The sequence below is a fragment of the Cupressus sempervirens genome, chromosome 8 (genome assembly GCF_028749045.1).
Source record: "Cupressus sempervirens isolate cs-2001-9-10 chromosome 8, ASM2874904v1, whole genome shotgun sequence".
NCBI lineage: Eukaryota > Viridiplantae > Streptophyta > Pinopsida > Cupressales > Cupressaceae > Cupressus > Cupressus sempervirens.
This window is the reverse complement of record NC_143125.1, coordinates 455126620-455149493: the sequence shown is the minus strand read 5'-3', so window position 1 is coordinate 455149493 and position 22874 is coordinate 455126620. Positions and strand designations below refer to the sequence as shown.

The 22874-nt window shown below is 33.8% G+C and overlaps 1 protein-coding gene across 1 annotated transcript in view; it reads right to left on the bottom strand.

Annotated features, from left to right (window-relative positions):
* LOC149543193 (26S proteasome non-ATPase regulatory subunit 7 homolog A) overlaps positions 1 to 1924 on the bottom strand; it is a 28564-nt gene extending 26640 nt beyond the window's left edge. Inside the window, exon 1 of the mRNA XM_089798066.1 lies at positions 1644 to 1924. Coding sequence (XP_089654192.1) covers positions 1644 to 1830 — 187 coding nt within the window. The 5' untranslated portion in view covers positions 1831 to 1924. The remainder of the gene's footprint in view (positions 1 to 1643) is intronic.
* Between the last annotated feature and the right edge of the window lie 20950 nt (positions 1925 to 22874).

The window sequence follows — 22874 nt, the reverse complement described above, 5'->3', positions numbered from 1 at the left end:
ATAAGATTTGCAAAGAAGCCCCAAGGCAACAACTCGATTGAACTAACAGCCAACACCCTCCATTAATAAGATGAGCTACAAAAGATCCTGGAGTTCCCTATGTTCCCTTCGCCTAATGCTGCCCTAGCTAACATAAGTGCCTTTCTGAGGAGGGCAAGATTTTTTCAAGAAAGTTTCAACACTTCATTAGTGGGTTACTAGAGAAAGATAAAATACCTTATCAGGATTAAAGAGTAAATATTCACAGGCCTTTCATTTTCTTAAATCAATAGTGTCAAAAATAATATGACCAAATTGCAGTAATAACATAAATGTCTACAACAACAATCTAAAGTTCTATTTATCATTGTAAGCACTAAATTAGAAATGTCAGACAAAAGGAAATTTTGCATGGCCTAGTAAATTAAAATTAATTCGGTTGCTTAAGATGCATTCTGACGATGCTAGTTATCTGAAAATGATTTAAATAAGTTTACTTCTAAATTTATATAGGCTTTCAATGGTGATCTCTGTTAGCACTAAAGTCAGATCATATGGGCCAAACATAAAATTTGCAGGTAATTTACTTTGTCTAAGGTAATATAATTTACTATCATATTTGCAAGTAGACTACACTACTCTAATATTTGCAAGTAATTATGTTTTTACTTCAATCACAAATCGGATCATACATCCCTTCCGTCATTTTGAAAACTGAAAATTGTCTTTTTGAAGATTCGGCATGATCCCAAAAAGGCGTCAGCTGCAGAAAGCAACCTCGGGCCCAAACAGAAAACAGCTAATCACAACATAATAATCCCAAATTTCAATCTGTCTACCAGTAAGCTAGTAACAATGTGGCAAATAAACCAAAAGGCATGTGAAAGGTTGTGAATCTATGATATGCATGAGTTTAACATAATGTGACCAAGATAGTCCTGGTGTAGCGGGGCTGACAAGGCTTAAAACCAAACCGAAGGTGTAGATTAAACCTTACTTATAATAACACGAACCGCCAAACCCTAAATCAGCCCAATAGAATGAATCTCTTGATAAAGTTGGAAGACTTTGTCTACTCTGGCAAGGAGGCATAAAATAACAGGTGCTGAGACATAGACTTGAAAGTCTCAAAGGCACTCAATCGCACAAAAAGGAAAAACAAAATGAAAGAAAAAGAGCACACTGCCCCATGCCTCATTCCAACGTCACAGTTTCTCATTTAAGTGATGTTTACAGAGTGTATCAAAATGTGATAGTTTTTCGGATTCAACCAAGCGGTTTCAAGTCAGTTTCTCAGATTCCTGCAGAAGAATAATCAACACTTAATATAACATTTGATACACAAGATTTCTCTTTTCAACTAGTGATCAAGTTCAATGCAAATTTCGAACATAACAATCCACTGCCACACGATGTACAAACACCAGAGGGTCCTTAAACTTCTCTAATTAAGCCCTAGAACAACATTTACCGAAACCCTAGAATTAACTTCCAGTTTAGATCGTTAATACAAAAGTTGGCAAGGTTTGGGCTAATGGGTAGTGCTACATAGATAGACTGATGTTACTAAAGTGTAGCAAACGGCCCGTCAAAATCAGCAACAAAAATTTGTGAGATTTACGAGCACTTCGATATAAAACATTCAACGGAATAGAAATGAACACCTGCATAGCTGTTGGTGACATCTACTGTTCCACGGAAAGTTGTTCCGAGAAGCACACCAATAACTCTTTTGCGAGTGTCCCTCGCCACTCTATTGTAATTATCCACGATGCTCAATAATACCAGAGGATGCACTACCACTTTCTCAATTGGCCTTGCAGAGATCTGCTGTGTCTTTATCACGTCCATCTTCCTTTGTTTCTACAAGGCTGCTCCCCTTCTTCTTCTTCCCTGGATGTTTCTTTTAGGACACCCCTCTCTGCTCTGTGTATGTGCTTCCACTGGAATAAATGAGAGCCTTTTCAATCTACTTATATTATAAACTTTGAGACTGTTCAACCAACTTTATATATTACTCTTTACTTCCCCCTATTTCGTTCCAAAACAACGTTGCCTTCCTCGACACGAAAGGATGAGGAGCATACCTAACTAATTACCAGCAAATTCATCCCTATTTCTCAAAGCGTTTCCTCTCGATAGGCGCACCTACAAATTGTAGGTCCTTTTATATCATGTGTTGTGCTAAGTGTCCCATTTATTCTTGTGAGAGATGGATTCATGTTGAATCACTACTCATGAAACATGGGTCATCGAGTTTGACTCAAAAATCACACAGTTAAATTCTGATATTCACATCACAATATCATGTGTTGTTTTTATGTAGGGTCATTTTGAATTGATGGCATATTCTTATCACACTTTACAAATCTCTATATAAGGGAAAAAAAAAGATGGTCAGACTTCAATTTTATTAAGAAAACAAATATGGCCATTTTGAAGGGAACTTCTTCACAATAGATGCAATATGAGTTCTTAAAAGTCATTAGTCATTGGTTTTTTTCCTAGTATTAAATGTCATTATCAAATTTAGAAGAAAAAATTAATAAATTACTTTTTAAAATCATAATAATTAATTATAAAATAAGAGAATTTTAAGGGAAGTGAACATTTAAATAGAGGTCTTAGAGTTTATCATTTTTGGTACACAATAATCTAAAAGTTATATTAAGTAGTGTCAATTTAGACAAATTCGCTACCTTTAATTGAACTTATAATAGATGACTTGGATTTTCAATGAATCTAAAAACTCTTCCTGCATTAAACCACTCTATAGATGAAATTTTTAGATTTAATAATGATTTCATGTGTTTTATTATTGATATTAATAGTAGCAAAATCTAGCAAACAAATGATAGTAATATTAATACATATACAAGTAATAATTTTGACTAAAATAAAATCTTATAATCATGTAATTTTATCTATTTTTCATTATATTTATTTTACAAATATTATTTTCAATGTATTTTAAGCAATGAATAATTTAAATAAAAATTTGATTAAATATTTTTTATACTACTCAAAGATTTTTCAAAAAATTAATAATAAACAAACCAATTATTATTTTTCCAAATCCTTCAAAAAAAATCACAAAATTACAAGACTCTTCGACCTTGAAAACTATTTCATTAATTCAAAATGTCAAAAATGGCACAAGATATGCAATGTGCCAAAGCAATATCCAATGTTGCTTCCTTAGTTGCTTTTGTTTCTCAAAATAACAATTTGTAGATAAGTAAATCTTAAAAGTAAGACAAAACCTACCATATTGTGGATGATTGTATAAAGGACTTGAAAAGAACATTTGCACTACAATACCAAAGCATAGAATAAAGTATACTACGTAATGATAGTAAAGGGAAAATTGTACAAATTCATCCTCGCAACCTTCCAAAAAAATTTAAGGTGCCTTAGATTCCTTATTTGTACTCAGTGAAACACTCTACTGTCCACTTAACAATAGAGATCGTGACAATAAACTCAACAACTAAGAGAGCCAAATGGAAGCACAATATTGCCAACCTCACAATCATTTCCATCAAGTGGGCAACCATTTTAGAAATTTGTAGGTCAACGACAAGAATCATAGCAACTGAGAATTAAGATAACACAACCAATGAATCTATGATGAAAAATACATTAGGAGAAATCTTGTCACCCAAAAACCTTTCCCCAATTGTTGAGAGTTTTGGGCATTTCTTAAATGAGTGCTAAGATCCCTAAAAACAAAAGGATTGCCACTTGTAATGCAACAATGTTTATGTTTTCCAAGTTTCCATCTTTTTTTCATTGTAGGATTTTATTAATGAAATGTTGTTTAAATATGAGTATAAAGTAGTCATTAGATGGTTGAGAGAGACTTTTCTTTCATATGTTGAATAATTGTACATTGACACAATATTGTTACTAGATTAAAAAATTAACACCTATTAATTATTTCACTAAAATTAATCCATGACCTTCACAAGATCTTTTGAACTATTTAAAAGTTAAATACGAATTATGTTTAACTAAGCCTAAAAAGAAATAAGATAAGAACAAAAAAATAATAATGTTGATCAGTAAGTTTCTAAAGCATATTATTGTTGTTTAGAGCATGGACTCAAATGTTGTGGTGTTCATTCTAGAGTCTATTACTTCTTTCAAAGACAATGTTATTAACATGGTGAAGGCCATTATTCACCTTAAGCGTCTCAAATATCTTGATTGTGTATCTTTTCATGCGAAATTCTACTGAGTGTCACCTTGTTAACAAATGGGCTAATACTCCTCTTCTTTGTTCTCCCTTTCCTTATTTGATGAGGAAGCAGAGTTTTCTTTCTAGTTATTTCCCTGTGGAGTTATCGAACTAGTTATATATAAATAAAATATTTCAATGGCTTTGTCCATTTTTGTTGAAATTATAATAATAAAAATAATGTTGATAAAACTTAGGTTAATGTCACTGATAAATATGTAAATATCAGTGATATTAGTCGTTCAATAGAATAATTCAATATAGAACATAATCATGCACTATGGAATTCAATTCCATGAAAGAATTCATACAATTATTCAAGTAAAATTCAAGTATACTGACCTAGACTGCAAAATTATTTAAGTCTATTAAATTACCTAAGTATGAATTACTTAATAAAATATTGACAAAAAAGTACATAAATGTATTAAAACTGATGTGCTTATTCTTGGGCAACAATATAGTTTCATTATACAATGGATTTTCTTTACTTTTTCTTTTTCATTCTAGAACCTAGGGATTAGGTGTTGTAAGTAGGGAAATTATCATTGTAGAATTGACAAACCCTAGCATTGGAATAAACCTTTGTAGGCCTACACAAATATTCATATAATTGTAATGTGAATCTTCTTTACATATGGAAATCCCTTCCAACATGCACCCTTCCTTTTTTTAACCTTTTTTACTTCAATATATCATCTAACCAGCTTCTAGAAAAAATCCTTTTGAGTAGTATTTTAACTTGTAGAAACTTAGGGACATTGGACTAGTTGGTATTAGTGTCATAGAATACAACTTTTCCATTTTTAGCCTAGAAAGGGAGTATGTTATTCTTGAAGAAAGTCATTTTCTCAATAACCCAATGAATCTTCATTAGACCTTGGAATTGATGCATGATATTTGTGGAAGTTATTGAGTCAAAGATCATTGAATCCTTTCATTTTCCCAACAAGCAATGGATCATAAACCTATTATAGAGTTATATTCTACACAAATATTTGGGGTTTATGTTACATAATTTCTTCACAATTAAAATTAGGCCATGATTTTGGAGAGGCTAAAAATGGTGGCGGCCTTGTAGAAGAAGATGTTATTCAAATGGTACGTGTGTACGTTCACCAAATTGACATATGATAATTTATAGAGAGAGCTCGATGTCTACATTTTGTTCTAGAAACCTACCATAGGGTATTTCATGAAAAGCAAATCATTATTCTTCAGTCCATTTGCCTAGTGTATACCAGAAATCAAGAGTTGGTCAATTAAGAAACAAATTGGTATAAAAATGATATTAGTATCAAGAGCTAGTCTAAATCATAAGAAGGAAACTATAAATCGAAAAAATATTGCTCTTAATTAGTGTCTCATTGTCCTTTATCTCCAAGGACCTTGTTAGTCATGATATTTTCTCTCAACTGCACTGATGATTATGAAGATGATAACGTAGAAAGTGAGATTTTTTAATTGTATGAGATACATAGGTCCGAGTGATAAGTTGCACCATGATAATGCAACTAAGATGCATGATTTCCCAAGATGATATGAGATTTATGGATTAAAAAATTAAGCTACACTCAAGCTATGGATTAACATGATTTAAGATCCATGTGAATGCAAATATTGATATCAAAATGAAGCTAAACAAATATGAAGCACAATGTCAGCAATCTAAAATGAATATAATGAAACTAATTAAATATAAAGGAAATTAGTTAAAATATCTCAAACTAGGCAGAACCAATGCTCAAAATGCTATCTATTTATAGGACTTTTAAGGCAAGGAGTTTATGTGATAGGAACCAATGGTGAGGATTTGATTTAAAGAAATTAAGGGTTGGGATGAAGAGATATGATGATAAATATTCTCTCAAAGGCCAAATGAAGCCAAGTGTAGTTTTCATCAGATAATTGATGTCATGTGTCCAAGTTTGTTGAAATTAGAGGAATACTGGAAATGTGTGCTTAATATAGTTACAAACTAAGAATATTTGAGACAAGTGGCTAAAATGGTTGCTAAAGATAAATCAACAATTATGAATTGAAAAAATGAACTATTTTAGCCATGTGTTCAAGTGGCGGGGCATCTGGACAATGAGATAGAAAATAAATTGATTTAAATTTAAAATAGAAAGATTTATGTTGTAAAATATATAATTAAATTAATAAAATATAAATTAGAGGACTAAGGAAACATTGATTAAGTAAATAGAATTAAATTAAATATCTCGAGATAATTTTAAGTGATACATACATTTCGCCCCTCTTTGAAGTAATGTGTTTGTTGCACATTGGTTCAAAGAAAATTTGATTTTCACCCAAACCCTAAAAGTAATATGATAGTTGTACATCTACCCTTGAGATGAATTAGAAAAAGTTTCAACTTTTTTGCATTTTTGCACATTTTTTGTAATTTATAGAATTTCCAAAAAATTCCAAAAGTTTTGCAATTTTTATAATTTTTCAAAATTTCCAAAAGTTTTGAATTTTGTAAATTTTTCAATTGATCTCCCAAAAAAATGATCAAGTGTGTAATATGTGATGAAATAGATCTCCAAGGTTGAAAAAGAATTCGATATCATTTAATTACCATGTGATAAAAAGGACATATGAGGGGTAAAAGGTTAATTTCCACCTCATTTGCACTTACCTCTTTTAGAAAACTACTTTGGTAAAGGGGACATCTGTTGTGAGAGCATGATGGTCCCACATGATAGGCACATATTTGAGAAGGTTCATTAGTTCAAGCATCCAACCAATTATGATCCTCTGATATGTAACTCAAAATCCTCCTATTGATTTCAAAATTGAGTTGTTTGCATGTTTCGACTAGTTTTTAATTGTTAGTTCATGTTTTAGCATATATTTTCATGTGCATTAGTGTATATGTTGCATATATTAGTGAATATGACTCATGTTTTAGTGCAACTATGATGTAGATTAGTCCATATGAGTTTTCTTTTAGAAAATGGTATCTATTTTAACACAAACAAGAGGATAGATTATAAATTTTAGTTTTAGAACAATTGATTGAAATTTTAGCATAAATGTTATGAAAAACAACATGTATGTGTGTTTAGTGCAAATAATAGTTAAATAGTACATCTACATAATAGAGTAGTGAATTTACATCAAAGGATAACTTTTTTCTATTGTTTGATAATTAGTTAATGTGTTTGATGATTGAGTTGATTATTTTGATAGATGATTTTATGATTGAGCTTCTGATATAGATGAGAGTCAATGATAGGTCCTTAACAAGATTGAGTGAAATCTCAAGTGAGTTTATTAGATAGATTAATATATTAGATGTGTGATTGATTACTTGATCGCTTGATAGTTGACTTTTAATATTTTTGGGTCATAGGAGCAGTTAGATGTCTTGACAACTTAGGATTAGTATCCCAAGACAACCTATATGGTTCTCTTACTATTGGAAGTATATCACAATATCATTTATAGATGTTCTTGGATATGTGCTACTATAAGGTTAATAGGGAACTATTGATAAGATTAGCTAAGAGACAGTATAGTGAGCATAACAAGTTTCATTTTCCCACTAGTAAGATGATAGTAATACCAGAGGATGTCTACTAAAATTTGAGGATCTCATTGATGGGAGAGCTTGTGATGTATGATCTCAAGGACTAGGCAGGTGTCAATGCATTACAGAGAATTTTTTATGATGCAATTACCATGGCATGTGATGCAGTACAGGGCAGGTGCATCCCCAAAGGAGATGACCAAACCCCAAAAAAATACAGCACAACAAAAGTACACAAGATATAATTGCAATAAACACTTATTATCAATAGATTTTCAATTACTTCAATGATCCACATACATTCCACTGATTCATAAGACAACTTACATGATAAAATATATTATATACCATGCTATAAGGCCTTCCTAGTTACAACCAATATACATTCCATATTATAGACCCAAGTTTGTTATCCAAGCTTCCTCTAAATATACTCTTGAAATGATACTCCTTCTATGATACTTCCTAAGACACAAGGACATTACATATATAGCCATAAAGATACATAGGTCGACTTGAGCTCACAATCTCCAATAATAGGAAACATGTATTACATTATAGAATTGACCGTCAATGAATTAATGACTAAATGCATAATACATTAGATAACATTATGCAACCTCAAGTATAGGTCCACATTTTAACTAAGTACCTAAATCTAAAAACTCGTAAGCTAACTCTTAAATATAGAATCGTGCCAAATTAAATATCAGGCCTCGCATGAAGAGCAACATAGGAAATCAACACCTGAGAAGATAAAGCATAATTTCTACCAATTTCCACATAGGATTATGCGCACTTTGGATAGTGTTCCATGAAATATCTCCAATATGAAGCCAAGCACGTAGAATCTAGAAATAAGAAACAAGAGTTTATCAATACAAATTGTCTGATAGATAACTATAAAGCAAAAAATAACAAATATATTTTTTGGTGTTTCAAGATTGTCAACAACCCATAGATACTCCTACATCAAACGCCCAAAGTGATAAAAAGGACTTATGAACATCTGAAAGAATTTAGAACATAAGTCACATGCTCATTCTTAATGCACAAATCTTATTCATCAATTATCACTGAAGTGTATTCAAATTTAATGTTGCAACCAATTATATCATCAACAATTTCAAATCTACTGCTGCTGCAACTATCAAGATAAAATGAGTCATACTTTTTGCATGCCTTCATTTGATTCAAATTTTTCTTTCTCTTACCTATATTCTCAATCACAAAATCATATAACTTCAGGTCAGACTGTCTAGAAACTTCAACCACAAGTTCTTCTATTTTTAAATTGAAAGTCTTAAAAATACTCAATTTCTCTACTTTGATAAATTCTTCATCCTTCAAAGGAATCAAACCAAAATTCTTACCATCCTTTTAACCTATAACATTATTCTTCATGTAATCATGTATTACTCCTCTATCAACTTTCCAATCTCTACTAAGTAAAATATGACAAGCACTCACATCTACTATATCACATAAAACTTCATCCTTAAAAGGTCCAATACTAAAATTAACAAGATTTACTCTCTAAATTGCATCCAATGATCAATTTAAAACCAAATGTTACCATAAGGAGTAGGATTTTGTCAATCTTCACAAACCAAGTTTCCTAACCATATTTTTGGAAACAAGATTATCAGTACTATCTCCATCCATAATAACATTACAACATTTATCTCCAGACTTACATATAGTCTAGAACAAGTTACTTCTTTGCACTGGTTCAACATCATGCTTAGATAACATGATTTTCCTCATCAAAAGAGATTCTCTAACTTATGGTGAAGCCAATTAACATCATAAGATTCTACTTTTTGTTCTTCCTATACTACCAAGTTCTATTTGTCAACTTTCACATTAGGACATTCAAAACCATGGTGTCCATCCTTACCACATTTAAAACAAGCATCTTTGAAAATAAACTATTTTAAGAAACAAATTGCTTATCCTTGTCAACTTTAGTAACACGCTCACCTTACTTTCTTCCTAACTTTTCTTCATCTTTTAATGCATACTGAGAAGCATCTTCAACTAAACTAAGTTTCAACATACTCAATTCATCATGAACACTAAATTTCAAACCATTAATATACCTTGCAACTTTCTCCTTAGAAAAAATTCACATTGTCCTGATATGATTTGTATCTAGTAAAATTCCTCAATAAAAGATTTCACAAACATATATTTATGCTTCAAGTTCTACAAATTCTTAAACAATTCAAGTTCATAGTCTTGAGGAATGAATTTATCCTTCACTATAGAAACTATGGGTTTCTATCTTGTAATATTAGGTTCATAATTATCTTCTCCATCCTTTTTCAATTCTTCCCATCATAACATAGTATGACCTTTCAACTTAGTTTGTACTAGCTTGACTATTTGTGGATCTACAATATTTTCAAACTCAAAATAATCCCTGAGTTCATTAATCCAATCTCTTAATTCCTTAGGATCTAAAGAACCAAAATAATTTGAAACTTATATTATATGACTCTTATCAACTTGTGTCATAACCTTCAATAATATTTCTTCTTCTTCAGGGATCTCTACTCTAGGAACTTCAAGATCTTTAGCAACTTCAACATATTCTTCTTAACCCATTCAAGAGATTTTGGATCACATTCCTCATATCAGCTTGAATTCTTCAAACATATTATCTAGCCTTCTAGGGCTCATTTTTGTACATGATATACTGACTACAGCAAGGTACTAATGCCTTAAACTTCAAAGATATGTAACCGACAAGGATCAACAAGTCTATAATAGGACCCAAATAAAACTTGAACAAGTCTTCTACAATTATGATCTAGAACTTCAACCAACCATATCATAAGTAAGGATTTCAAGTCTTCATAAGCTCTCCAAACTTAACCAAGATTAGATCAACAATGATCAGATTCATTCCATCTCTCACAAGTCATAAACAAGATCAACCTCTCGCTCAAACAACCAGATTATAAACCAACTCTAGTACCATTGTGATGCAGTACAAGGTAGGTGTGTCCTCAAAGGAGATGACCAAGCCCCCCCCCCCAAAAAAATACAACACAAAAAAAGTACACAAGATATAATTGCAAGAAACACTTTATTATCAAAATATAATCAATTGCTTTAATGCTTCACATACATTCCACTGATTCATAAGATAAATTGCATGATAAAATATACTACTATATGTCAGGTTTTAAGGCCTTCCTAGTTATGACTAGTGTATATTCCATGTTACAAACCCAAGTTTTCTATGCAAGCTTCCTCTGAGTATCCTCTTGAAATGATTCTCCTTCCATGATACTTCCCAAGACACAAGGACGTTACATATATAGCCATTAGGATAGATAGGTCAGCTTGAGTTCACAATCTCCAATAATAGGAAACATGTATTACAATATAGGAATGACCCTCAATGAATGAATGATCAAATACATAATACAACCTCAAGTATAGGTCCACGCATTAAGCAACTACCTAGATCCAAGAGTGCATAAGCTAACTCTTAAATATAGAACTGCACCAAATTAAATACCAAGCCTCGCATGAAGAACAACATACAAAATTGACATCTACGAAGATGAAAGCAAAATTGTTGCCAATTTCCACATAGGATTATGCACACTTAGGACAATGATCCATGATATATCCACAATATGAAGCCAACTGTATAGAATATGGAAATAATATACAAGAGTTTACCAATACATGCTATCAAACAAATAATTATAAAGTTAAAAATAATAAATATACTTTTGGGTAATACAAGATTGCCAACAACCCAAGGGTACTCCTACATCAACATGATGTGGTGGATATGTATCAACTACTTCTATTCATTCTTTCTAGGTGGATTAGCAACTTTTCATGCCTAGATAGAGATCACATGATTTACATGTTGGTTGGGATCAAGTGTTAAAGAGAATGCTTATTAAGGGTACCATGTATGATTGGGGATCATGCATGTTATCTCATCTACATCATGGTCTTTATTAGGTGGTCTTTGACAAGGATGCACCTTTATCTTTTGGAGTCAATTTGTTACAAATTTGGGCATAGGAGCATATTCTCGTTTCACGTCAATTGATAGAGTGATATCAACCAACAAAGAGGAATTATGTCTATGCTTATTAAGGAATTGTTTTTAAGCGTAAGATGGGAAGCCTAGAGTATTAGTGTAATGTTTTGGATGACCTAGATACTATGGTTTGTAGGCCTCAATTAGATTGTGAGCATTGGTTAGAGGGTTATTTGGAGATTCCTTTTGTTTTGACATCTCAACATTTTGTAGGCCACACGCTATACATTATTAAGACATCCAATATTTTTGGAGTGCTCGGGCAGTATGATATCCATAACAGGATGTTATAGAGGACTACCTCGCATACTTAGACATACAAGTTGAGATTAAATTTGGGTCCCTTGATTTCTTATAAGACAATGTGCGTAGAGAATGTGGCACTTGGAGGCCAAACTTAGGACTTGATTGTTTGTTGAAATGATGGAAGGAACACTAAAAATTATTCAAAGTATATCATACAACATCCACTCCCTAAATTGACCTATCCCAATGAACCTCTGTCAATTTTTGATGATAAGGTCCATCCACACTTAGGGAGGTAGAGAATAAGCTATGGGGAAGATGGTAGTAGGGGTGGTGAATATAAGGGTAGAGATGGAGGTGGCCGTGTTGGTTACTCAAATTCTTGGTTGAAGTCCTATGAGCTTGTGACTCAGTACTGGAATCTTCAACACAATTTGGCTAATGAATGGGCTTGATCCTTCGAGAATCAAATACTGCTACTCGTCAAGCTCTACAAAACCTAGGTAGGTGCACCTCTAATATAATTTATCAAATTGATTTATGGATTACTTTTGAAAACTTCTTAAATTGATACTCTTGAAAATGACAAATATTTTTCAAGGAGAAATCAAGGTTATGAATGTGGAGAGAATTTATGGAATGTAATGCCCTGCCTAGAGATCCTTGGAACAAAGATAAAACATGGACTGAATATATATAAAAATATAAAAGATAAGTTACTTAACAACTACCTGAAGTAACCCAGTGCAAGAGTGAAACATCTAAAACATGTAATAAGAATAGGGAACACATCTAAGATCACATGTTTATTGACACTAGCGGAAGCCTTCCAAACAATCCCAAAGATCCCCAAGCACTAAAGATAACACAAACCAAGAAAATACCCAAATGAACTCTTAGATAACATCTACAGATTCAAAGAGGGAATATAAATCTAACAATCTTGAACAAGATACTCTTTTTAAACCCAAAGAATAAGTTCCTAGCACGGTTAAACATACAAGTCCATTTCCAACTAACCATAGCATGATCAAGAATTACAAACAAAGACCAACAATGACCACGCATAGGATGAGGGCTCGAAGTTAAAGCAACTCATATACTAAACACCATATTGGAAGATAAAGGCAGAATCCTAAAATTTGGCTATCTGAAATCCTGAAGCCCTGAAATTTCCTAGATTCTTTATCTTAACTCTAAGAGGTTTGAAACCTATCTCAAATGAATCTTTGCATATATTAAAATATATCTTAAGTATAAGGAATTAGTTATACTTAAACAATATATTTTAAACCCCATAGAAAGACTATTTTGAATTGGAAAGGTGTGAAATCCAACAAGGTGTCCAAAACCAACTTTCAAACTTTCCTCGGCCAAGCCTAAATGCCACTTGTTTCTCACATGAGGAAGTGGACTAGTCTCTAGTCTCGCACGAGGAAGTGCACCAATCCATGCAAGAAACTACCCTCTCACACAAAGGAATACCTGGTCCATCCACCAAACTCACAAAATTGGTGTCAAGGCTCACGTAAGGAAGTACAAAGAACCATGTGAAGAATGTAAAGAGCCATGCCATGAAATGTAGAAAGCCATGCAGAACTTCACACTCTCATGCAAGGAATCACAACATCAAGCAAGGAAAACTAAAGATGAAAAGAAAGGTAAAATTGTTCCTCCACACTAGGGAGTATCAAATCCACAAATTGAGGCTTAGACACTCGAACACCACAACCGAAAGACGAAAACTACATCTAACCACTTGAAAACATAGTCATAAAGGAAATGTACTAAAAGTAAAATATCAGCGAACAAACATAACAAAATTTATGTGTGGCTCCTCCCAACCATAATAGCATCATGAGACCTCGAAGGCCCTAGCCATCCCTTGGGCATAATATCCCAAACTGCCAACAAGATAGAGCTATCTTATGAGGGCATCACTACTAAAATGTAATAACAACATAAGAACAAGAAATCTAACTTGCTAAACTAATAAGAAATAGATACTCCAACTAAGTAAATCACATCATCTAATCATATGCTAAAACATTATAATATATAAATGCATCAAATTAACTACATCATCTAAACATGATATCCAAGCATTCCAATGAAAGTATAAATCACGAGCAAACATAAACCAAAATACCAAGTGAACATCAAGCATTGGTCACATTGGTAAGAGATTGTCTTTTCTACACCAGTCCCCAATAGTGGTATAGGTAGCTACACTCAACCACATGGAACCCATAGGTCCACTCCCATCGTGCTGATGGAGACAATGATCCAACCATAAACACACATAAAATGCATGTCCATGGCTATCACTCACGCCATAAAGTAAAGATGACTAAAACCAAGATCATGAGACAATGCAAGTACAATAGGTCCTAGTCAAACACTCTATGGGTCAACTATGTAGGGGTTGACAACATGGAGAGTCACTTGGCATAAAAAAGCCCAAGTTAAAATCGTGTGTGGAACAAATCCCTCAAGAAACCATCACACTAAAATCAGGTGCGAAACAAATCCCTCAGGAAACCATCACACCAGTGCAAAATGAATCCCTTAGGAAACCATCACACCCATGTGAAATGAATCCCTGAAGAAACCATCATGTCATGCCTTCAGAAACACCAGACATACATTCACTTATCTAAATTAAGTTTTATCACCAATTGATTAATTTAGTTATCACTTGTTTAAAAACTTCTTCATGCCAACTGGGAAAATAGTCACCAAGGTTGCGAGAGAAGCCCCTTCACTATCTATCCTATACACCCATGCTCATTACATGATGAGTGCCCAAAGGCAATGCAAGTTCCCAACCCAACCTCAATGAACATAACTCCACCAAAATACAACCAGGAGTTCAGGCTTCACAAGTCAACCAACAAATGCATATGCATGTGTTCGTGTGTGGTGCACCACCATCGTGAAGATCATAAAATAAGGGTTGGATGAGAACATAAGCAAAATAGCACTCAACTGAATACAGGCTCATGAGTACATATTCTACATGAATCCCAATGAACAATAAAACTATTGTATGTGTGAAAACCTAACCTGTCGGGAGCACACGTAAAAAATAAAATGTTAGTAGCATATGCATAAAACCATATCAAAGTCAAGAAACTGCTAACTAATATTGTGCTTTAAAACTAATGCAACCGATAGACAAGAGTCCTCACACAACCTCAAAGCAACTCAACAAGGGCGCCCATAAGAGGCCTTGTTGGCGTGCTTAAGTGTGAGGGATGTAGATGTGCTCTCCCAAACACAACTATGAATGAATCCCTTGATGATGAAAGTGTGTGAATATGATATGAATCTAAGCTATATGAGTGAGGAATGCTTCAAGAGGAGGCTATGGAAGAAGCCACCCTTAAAACATTCTAGGAAATGAAGATGAATGCAAGAAAATAAACTAGATTATTAATGCAAATGACATGAAATCTAGCAACTACCAAAGGTTAGTAACAATGCATAAGTATACTAAAATCTCTAGAAATCTCTAACTCTAAACTAGTATGATAACAATGCAAATGAGGAAGATGGAAAATGCTTGAGACAAGGACTCTATTATAGGTTTCAGAGAGGCCTTAGGGAGGTGGCATCTATGTGGCATCATAGATGCCACAAGGGAGACACATGGACTAAAGGACAAGCCATGCGAAAGTCAAAAAGAGTCTTTATGGTTGAGAGGCTCAAGGTGTGCTCACACATGTGTGAGCAACCTTGGGGAAAGGAGTGGGGGACAAAGGTGTAAGAGTACCTTTTTGGAGAGTTTAATGAAAGGAGGCTCCTTGAGCCTTGTTTTTCTCACACACATGTGAGAAACCACTTAATTTCTAAAGAGTTAATTAAAAAAGGTTTAGGATAATAAAGTGAGATTAACTAGTGGGTAGGCTTAGAAAGATGAGAGTGATGGGTGTAGACTAGGTTTTAGGATGGAATTCAGATTAAATTAAATAGGATTTAACTTAATCATAGGATTAGAGAATTTAATAAAGTGGAGGGAATTAAATAAATTAGAATTTATTTAAAAGGGGATTTATGGAGCACTATGCATTAAATGAATTTAATACATTAGAGGTTACATTAGGGAAATGAACCTATTTAATTAAATAAGTAGAAGAATATGACAAATATAATTAATTAATTATAATGTCAAAGGAAATATTAAATGAATTAATATAGCGTTTGGGATGATTTTAAGTGTCTACATTTTGCCCCTCTTTGATGTGATGTCGGAACAAAATTATATCAAAGAATAGAAAATATAGGTTGCCCTAGATAGAATAGGGGTCCTAGGAGTTGTGTTGTAGCGACGATAGTAGAGGAGGGTGCCCCCTCAAGGAAATGAGGTGAAAAAGGAATATATTTTGCCCCATTTTCTCAAAAATAGACACAGGAAGGAAAAGAGAAGGAAAAAGGCTTAAAAGGAGGCCTTGCATGACTTGTTGGTAAGATCAAAATGAAGTGGGGTGAATTGGATAATGATTAATCTAAATGCAGCTAGCTACATGAATTCATGGGATTTGGTTATGTTAAGATGGGAGAGCACACCCTAGTTTGATATTACAAAAGGAGTTATGCATCAAATGCTATAGTAGCGTAGATAATAGGATTCCTTTGCATGGACTAGACTCTTAAAAATAGAGGCTTTAGGAAAATAGATCTAGTTTTCATAGTCATGATGGAACAATTGACATATACACAGTGGAGAGGTCTAGGCACACCTAAAGTCTTTTTGGGGATCTTGGTGGAAAGTGTGCTAACCCATTGCCCCCAGGGAGTAATGCATAACCATAACTTGAAACCAACATAGATGTGCTAAAGAATCATGAAAATAGATCATATCACAAAATGACCCATGTAATCAGGTTAAATCATTCAAATGATACCAACATATTGAAGATCGAGGCACACTTGGAGAGACTATCGCTGATACACAAAGATAAAATCAACAAAAGAACTTATGACCAAGTAGTCATTCAGTCCATAGTTCTTGCCATGAACTTTATTTTGATGGTGAATTTGTTAAGCCTATGTAGGAAGTATTCATCCTATAAGGTGAAAATTGATTGTTTGATTGAAATGTATTGAAATGTTTGTGATTGTTCACTGACAATTGTGTGAAAGGAAAAAGGTTCTCAAATCATGTAGTCTGAATGTGAAATTGTGTAAGTTTGTTTGCAACCACTATTTTGACAAGCTCAGTTTGTTGGGGTGAAGCTCAATGTCATGAGATTAGATGATGAACAGAATAATTTGGACAATATGTGATCAAATGATGGAAGAATTTGATTGAATGGAAGAGGAATGTGAGAGAGCAAGTGATAAATGTTCTCTAGAGGAAAGTTTTCTTAATGGAAGACTAGAAATTTGATCAAGGTATATGCAAATAGATGGAAAAATGAAGGAATTGATGATGGAAATTGATTTGTAGGAAATGATTGGAAGAAGGGAATTTGATTAGATTAGAAGATAAATGAGTTGATTGAATTGAATTGGAAGAAGGAAAAATTGATAGAAGGTGAAATAGATTATAACTAATGACAAGGGAGAACCAAGGAATGATAAACGAATGGGAAGGGTGGGGAGACTTTTATGGATGGGATGATATATGGATAAAATGGAAGGTGCAAGAATATGGGGGACCAAAGTATATGGTATCAGAAAATGGGGAGCCAAGGACCATGTTTAAAAGGAGTTAAAATGCCCCATACCCAAGACAAGAAAATTGAAGGAAAATATGGTGGGAAAAGATCCATGAACATGGAAAGATGGTGTGAAGGCTATTGTATGGAGGAAGTGAAGGCATGTATATTTCCAAAACATGTATGAACATTTTGTTGTGGTGCCACTAGTATTGATCATGAGCATAGGGCTCAAAGTGGAATGAATAAGGGATATGGGAGGGAGGACAAGAAATAGGGATAATGATATGAAGAGTATGAATGAAATGTGGGACATGAAACATAGGCAATGGATGGGATAACCAATACCAAATAAATATGAAAGGAGCATGGAAGTATGTAGGATTATGTATGGCTAATAGAGGAAAGAAAAATGCGGAGAAATGCAAGACATGGATGGGATGTCAAGATCGAATACGTGAAAGTGGAAGGAAATATGTAGGATAATGAATGGATATGAAAAGTAAGCATGAAGGGATGAACAAAATAGGATAGTCAAGATCAAAGATGGAAAATGATCGTGAATGATAGATGAAAGTATGTAATACAATGCAATATGGATAGAGCTTGACCCAAGTGTAGAGTGCAAGTGGAAGAGGAATAGTGAATGGATGGATAAATGGAATCAGAAGACATTGGATACAAAGGGGGGACTCAAGCATCTAGATACATGGATGGTATCCCTTGACATTTATTTTTCTTTCTTTTCTATTTTCAAGGAATTTTACTATTTTCTCATAGATTTTGGTAGGATAGGGAAATAAAGGATTAAATGGGTTGGGGAAACTCATGAAAAGGTTTGGATTAAGGGGGTGAAGTGGTTGGGAGTAAGACATGGTTGATTCTAGGTTGGGAGACTTGTGAATGAGTGGATGAAGGAGGTGGAAAGATCATCATTGACACACACCTTGAAGGGTGATGGTAAGGAGGAAATCTCAGAGGATATGTAGGAGAAAGTTTGAATTTTGGGATATAGGGACCCAAAATGGATGAAGGAGATGATGGATTTAGGATGGTGGATTTTGGAGCATAAGGACCCAAAATGGAGTTGGTAAATGGAAGTTTGGAGGATTTATGAATGAAGGAAGCCTTTGGATTATGCAAAATTGGATGCAATTTTGATTTTTTTTTGGGTCATATTTTTCTTATCTTGATCATGTCTTGTATGGGTCACGAAGGTAAATGGTATGGAAGGATTATGGATGGTGAACATTGGAAGGAATTTAAGGATGTGTGCCTTTGTTGATCTTGAGGAGGAGCATGAGGGAATGAAGTGGAATAGTTGGATATGGTGTATGGATGTATGCAAGGACCCAAAATGGATGAAAGGGATGAAGGGTTTTTCTTTGGAATGTAAGGACCCAAAATGGATGGAAATGAGGAAGGGATGGGAATATGGATATAAGGGCCAAAATAGACTTGGAATATGGATGATGGGAACATTTAGGTTTGGGTCAAGGATTTTTGGGTTTGGAAGGAGTGGAAGGTGTACCAACATCTTGAGATATTATTTCTTCAAATGGATACTTATCATTTTCAATACAAGATGCGAGTCCATGTAGATGGGGTTCATGAGTCGATTGGATAGGTGTGATAGGATCATGTGGAGGATTAGGATTATGAGGATTATGAGGGATAATAGGATCTTGATATGGATTGGGATCATGAAATGCAAATGAAGGGGTACTTTGATCCTGACTTAAAGGAGGATCATGTAGTGGGATGGAAGAAATTATTGGATCATCTAGTGGAATAGGATCATATAATGGAGTGATTTGATCTTGACATGGAGGAGAGCTAGTGGATTCTGTAGAAGTAACATCTTCATGAAGTGGAGAATCTATGGATGCTAACTCTTGAGATGGAATGGAATCAGTAATGTGCACGGTACATGGAATGTCTTGATCTTGATTAGGAAGGGGGTCATGAGATGGAATAAGAGGGATAACTGGATCTTGAAGGATAAGGGAATAATGGGATGGATAATTGCTCAAATCTAGAGGAGAAAGGCAATCCATAATGACATTCTTTGGAACAAGGTCTTGAGATGGAATTGGGTGTATGACTTTGGGTGACTGGATCATTTTATTTTTAGTTTTGTACTTAGACAAGGTTTCTAGTGAGATAAACCTATTACAAGGTGGGGATAATGTTGATTTTGGAGGATAAGGATTGTGTGAAGGTGGAGGTAGGGGTAAGGGATTGGGATGATGGTTTTGGACATTAAGCTCAAAGTATGGGGAATTACATGGAGGATTTGGGTTGAATGGGACATAAGGATTATGGTCTTCAAAGCATGGGGGAAGAGGACATATGTATTGTTAAGGTAGATTTTTTCTTTTGATTTGCTAAGCTCAAGATAGAACTCTTTAGTTCCTCAATTTCTTTGGCAATGGCATTTCTGTTTGAGGAATTGTGTGGGCTATGAATGGAACCACATGTGGTTGAAGGATGATGAAGTGGATTTCCCTTGTCAAAGGTAGAAGAATAATGAACATGAGGTGAATTAGAATTAGATATGGAGTTTTGAGGATTGATTTGATATGGGGCTTGTGTTCGAGATGTGACTCCATATTGCCTTTGAAGGTCCCCAACCATTTGGTTAAGCCAATTTTTATCCATGGAGCTTTAGATGAGGAGTGATGAAAGATTTGATGATAAGTGAAATATGACCTAGGACTAGGAGCAATTTTGGACGTGCTTTAATTTGATTTGGGTTGGATTTTGACTTGATATTGATTAGATTCGATTCGATTCGATTTGATATTGGATGAAGGTTTGAGATAACCTTGATAAGATTTGGGTCATTCAAGATAACTTAGATTAAATTCCAAGTATTATGATGGTGCTCCTATGTCCAAAGTGGAAGATTTTATAAAAATTGAATTAGAAGAATATTTGAATAGATGACGAAAGATTGATTAATTTCGGATGAAGATGAAAATGGATTGAATTAGGAATTGATTAGAAAGGAATGAATTTGACAAGGGATTGGATTAAGAATCATGAGGATGAATCATTGGATCTTGATGTGGATTACGAATCATGACTAAGATGAAGATTAGGAATTTGATTGAATGATTAAGAAGATGAGGACATGATTAGGATGGTTGAGGTTTTGAAAAATGTGATGAAATGGATGAATAGAAGAAGTGATGTAGAAAACAAAAGATCTTCTTTTGTAATTTTGAAATGTTTTTGGATTTTGAACCCTTTTTTATGATTTTTTGGATTTTTCTGAAACATAATATGCAAAGCATACAATGAAATATATATATATATATATATATATATATATATATATATATATATATATATATATATATATATATATATATATATATATATATATAAGAAAATTTTAGATGGTGTGTCCCCTTCAAATGGGGAGGTTTTTGAACACTTAGCACGTCGAACAAACCAACAATCCTATAAGGTTTTGACTAGGATATACAAGATCAACTATGGGTGTCCTCGATATATGCAAGGTATGTGAGACCCAAATCTATAGACGAAAGAAAATAATGCCACATAGCCAGGAGGAGATGGTAACCCAAATCTCCAACTTCACTTCCCAAAGGTATAAAGTTTTTTAGGGCTTAGCCAAGAGTGACGAGATTTTACTTCCAAGAGAGGTGTCTTTCGATTCACCTCTCGATATTTATACTCCACTAGAACACTAGAGTTGAGGTCATCCCAAGGGGTGATGAAATCCCCAATTAGGCCTCCTAAAAAAAATGTAAAACAAGGCCACTTATTTCTTGTGCACTCAAGATCATCTGAAGGTGCGAGAGGAGTGAATACGTAAGTGATCTTAGGTTTAAAAGACACTTGTTCTTTCCTAATGGAGCTTTAGGTTTTGTAATCTACTTTTGAAGTCAGTCATGTTTACATCATATAATGTTCTTTCCAACTTGAAAATATCATCAACATAATAAAAATCAAGAGTTTGCCAACATAAGAAAATCGAGCATCGTCAACATAAGAAATTTGATACGAAAATAGTCAATTCCTTTATGCATTCAAGATTGGGTGAGTGTTTGTTTTAAGCCCAAATTGAAATATGTATCATAGCATTGTTCTTTAACCTTTATGCATTCAAGAGTGTATTCAATAGCATGCATTCCAATGAAAAATGTGTTTTCTTTAGGGCACTCAAGAGTGTATTTTAGCATTCATTCCAATGAAAAACACGTGGGTTTTGATCGATGGCATTCAAGATTGATTTTAGCACATTCATTCCAATGATAGATTGTAAGTTCCCTTAAGTCATTCAAGATTGAGTTTTGGATTGTTTTAGCTTCAAGACATTCAAGAGCGTGTTTGATTTATGCAATTAAGTGCAACATGCATTCAAAGACAACTGTTTAATCATTAAAGTTCATTCACCACCCCCCGCCTCACAAACAAAATAAAAAAATAAAAAAAAAGGAAAACCTACAAGAAATATGGTTAGTTGTTTCTAGAATGCTCCAATCTACAAATGTTACAATAACTCACAAAAAATCCTCAAAATAAAGGCTAACTATGGGAAAAATTATTTTTTCTATATGTAAATAGGCTTAGAATGACTCCAATCTCACAAAACCACTAAATGTCAAATTAAATCGCATATGACAGAATGCAGGCAAAGATGACAAATAACTAAGATGATGAAACACACAGATGATAGAATCAAAAGAAAGTATGATATACCTATTACTTACATTCATAGAATGCAGACAATAGTAGCAAAGCGGAGACGCCAAACCACACAAATGACAAAACAAAAGGTTGTTGGTAAATCCCAAATGCCAAAATAGAAGGTTGCTGGAAAAACATAGACAACAATCTACAATGGAGATGCTAGTTCAAAGGTGGAGACACCAGTTCAGAGGCAAAGACACTAGTTTAGAGGTGGAGACACTAGTTTAGATGCGGAGAGGCCAGTTTAGTAGTGGAGATGCCAGTTTAGAGGCAGGAACACTAGTTGAGAGGTGGAGATGCCAATTTACATGTTGGAGACACCACATGGCAGAGATGCTAAAAAATGTAGATGACAATTTGTCTATGTAGACTACACTGCACATGAACAAAAATTGAAATCCGTAA